The sequence below is a fragment of the Belonocnema kinseyi genome, chromosome 3 (assembly GCF_010883055.1).
Source record: "Belonocnema kinseyi isolate 2016_QV_RU_SX_M_011 chromosome 3, B_treatae_v1, whole genome shotgun sequence".
In the NCBI taxonomy this organism is placed as follows: domain Eukaryota; kingdom Metazoa; phylum Arthropoda; class Insecta; order Hymenoptera; family Cynipidae; genus Belonocnema; species Belonocnema kinseyi.
The window spans coordinates 48,824,726-48,828,053 of NC_046659.1; the positions used below are offsets into that span (position 1 = coordinate 48,824,726).

Consider the following 3,328-nt stretch of genomic DNA (forward strand, 5'->3'; position numbering starts at 1 on the left):
TTATCCAATTAGGGGTTTTAAGTGTTTAAACTCGTGATTTATTTTTTTCATAAACAGTTTCCAAATAATTTTCACATTGTACACATCATCAATATAATATAATTAAAAACCAGCTGATGTGTACAATGTGAAAATTACTTCCAAACTATTTATGAAAAAAAAATTGAATCATGATATTTAAACCCTTAAAACCCCTAATTGGATAGTTTTTCTTTGTTATTGCAAACTTAAAGAAAATTCACTTAAAGAAATAAATAAAATCAGAAATTTTTTCAATCCTTGGTAGGAATTTTTTTACCAGTATGAAAAAGTATAACTATTTTTACAGGAAAACACCAATGAATATAATAAATTTTTAAATACAAAGAGTAAAATATTTGGATTACTTTGAAGTTGTGAATTCTGATGAGCATAAGAATTGCAAGTGGTTAACTTCTCTCAAACTTTTAAAATTAAATTTTAATTTGCAAGGCACAGTCTAGTTACTGGTTTTTGTAACTAAACAAATTGTTTTTTCCTCACATTTAGTTTAACGTAAGTTTTTGGGGTTTAATTCGAACTACCCCAAATTTAGCGAAATAAAACAAGAAACACAAATTGTAAATTAAACATTGTATATATTTAAAATGAATGAAATAATTATTTACAATTGTGTATGTAATAAACGAAAACAAAGGGTCTGTAAAATATCGAAGTGATTTGAAGTGATAACAATATGGTAGAACTGACGAAAAACGAAAAAAGGTACAAGTCCGAGTAACGAGTCGAAAAATGCGGAACTTGTTGCTCTACCAAGTGTTGGTTTTAATCTAAGGGAAAAATTGGACTTCGAGGTACATGGAGGTGAGAGAGTAGGGTTAATTTTCGAAATCTTGAAGAGAGGGAAAATTTTGGCGAAGGAGGGATTGCTAGGACGGGGGGGGGGGATTTGGAGGCGCTAGGTAGACAACTTAAAGTCCTAAGTCCTAAATTCGAGGAAAACAGATGAGGAAGCTGACCCTCCATAAAGCCATTGAGAGGATGAGCATAAACTTTACAATTTTAAAAATACTAATTTCAAAGACAAATGTTCGAAGCTATAAGAGACTATTTCACGAAAGGAACGGAAAAGCACGTTTCTGCCATAAAGGGAATAGCACAAAAGAATCAAGCTAGGCATTGTACAAATGTCTCGAAGAAAGAGCTTGAAGGTTATCGCAATACAAAATGAGAGAAAGTGAAATTATGATATTGGCAGCTTTAAAAGAGTATGAAAATCCTTATAATCTACACACAAAAAAAAAATAAAAATATAAAATAATGGAAATATTCATATGAAATGTTACGCCGTAACATGCCGCCCCTTTTGAACGATCCACGTTCAACAAGAGTTTTAAATTGCATTAAATCGTAGACAAGTAAAATAATAGAGTAAATCTTAAAACAAACAATTAATGCAAAAAAGAGAGAAGATGCTAAATATAACAGCACAGAGAAAATGATCCACTCTCATAATAATATTATTCGTTGGTAGATACTGGAGACTCGATAGGAAGGGGAAAGAGCTTTTTAATTCCGTGCTTATACTCTCCCTTAACAGTCTTTATAGTAGCTGATCTGATGATTCCATCCTCGCCTGGTTGGACAGCAATGACTCTGCCTACTGCCCACTGCAGTGGAGGAGTGATTTCATCTTCCTTGATCATTACCATGGATCCGACTTTGATACAATGGCTGGAGTTAAGTGGCCATTTGCTACGAACGATGAGCTGGTTCAGATATTCCGAACCCCATCTCTTCCAAAAATGCTCCCGCATTTTTTGAGTGTGCTCCCAAGCCAATAAGCGATTGGAAGGCGTGTCCGAGAGGTTTATCTGGGGAATGCTTGCTAATGGACCACCAACTAGGATGTGACCAGGAGTCAAAGGACGAAGGACGTTAGGATCGGCAGACATAGGGGAAATAGGACGAGAATTTAGAACTGCTTCTATTTCAATTATACAAGTTTCAAGTTGCTCATATGTCAGTAAAGTGTCTCCGATCGTGCGCAAAAGATGGTGTTTGAAGGATTTCACGGCAGCCTCCCAAAGACCACCGAAATGTGGTGCTTCGGGAGGTATTAAATGCCACGTGATTCTTTCATTTATCAAGAATTGCTGAACGTTCTTATTATGCTCAGCCGAGAGAAGCAATTGGTAAAGTTCATTGAGCTCGCGATTAGCCCCGACGAAATTTTTTCCGTTATCGGAATAGATAGATTTCGATTTTCCTCTCCTAGAAAAAAGTCTTTTTAAGCTAGCAATAAAAGCTTCTGTTGTCAAATCACTGACTAGTTCAAGATGGACAGCCTTAGTGGCCATACAAACATAAATCGCGACATAAACTTTAATCCTTTTTCGATTCTGAAAGCGTCTTTCCTTGATGTACAGTGGACCACAGTAATCAACCCCGACATTAAGAAATGGTCGAAAAGATTGCGGAGTGCGTACCTTACGTCCATCTAGTGGCCAGTAGTGCTCGTAAACCGAATATAAGGTGACTTGAGCGCCCGCGTGCTTAAGCCTCAAGTGCTCTTCGCGAATTAATAGTCGAGTAATGTGATGATTTGACGGCAATAAAATGGGTTGTTTTTGATCATAGGACAGTTCCGAGTGAACAACCTTACGGCCAACTCTGAGAATTCCCTGATTATCGACGAATGGGTTCAAAGGAATTAGACGGCTACGATCATCTATTTTTTCGCTATTTTTTAAATGAGTGATTTCTTTCGAGAATTCAGCTGATTGTGTGAGTTCAATTATACGCCGAGCTGAAGAATCAAGTTCTTCTTCAGAGAGAGGACCAATACATTTCTTAGTTTTGTTTTTTAAATTGTTTACAAACCGAAGTAGATAGGCGATGTGGCGCTGAAGTTTGGCCATGGAACTATATTTTTCGAGAAGATTTTTTCTTTCGAGTACGACTTTCACGTTAATTGGCGCGGCGATAAAAGATCGTTTAGGCGGTGCTACTTCTACGTGAATTTTAGCAGGCCAGTGTCTTTCCTCCTGAGAAAGCCAGTGAGGGCCATTTTTGCAGATTTGAGATTCCAAAAATTCTTGAGGCATTTGGCCTCGCGATACCATGTCTGCGGAGTTGTCTTGGGAGGGGACATTTCTCCACTCGCAAGATGGTGTGAGTTTCTGGATTACCGCGATTCGATTAGCGATGAAGGTAGGTTGAGTGTGAGGCTCAGTTTTTATCCACTGAAGAGTTATAGTGGAGTCTGACCAAAGAAAAATTTTTCTGAAATCCATTTTAAGAGCTTTCTTGGAAGCCGTGACTAATTGCGAAAGTAAAAGGGCCGCGC

General features: G+C 37.3%; 1 protein-coding gene across 1 annotated transcript; it reads right to left on the minus strand.

Moving 5' to 3' along the window:
• Window positions 1-1,499: 1,499 nt before the first annotated feature.
• LOC117169816 lies at window positions 1,500-3,275 on the minus strand. The gene has a single exon (XM_033356324.1). It carries the CDS (start codon window positions 3,273-3,275, stop codon window positions 1,500-1,502), a length of 1,776 nt encoding a protein of 591 aa, XP_033212215.1.
• Between the last annotated feature and the right edge of the window lie 53 nt (window positions 3,276-3,328).

What these genes read in the sequence shown, in the direction of transcription:
- LOC117169816 (XM_033356324.1), bottom strand. Translation starts at nt 3,275, where the DNA reads ATGGATTTCAGAAAAATTTTTCTTTGGTCAGACTCCACTATAACTCTT.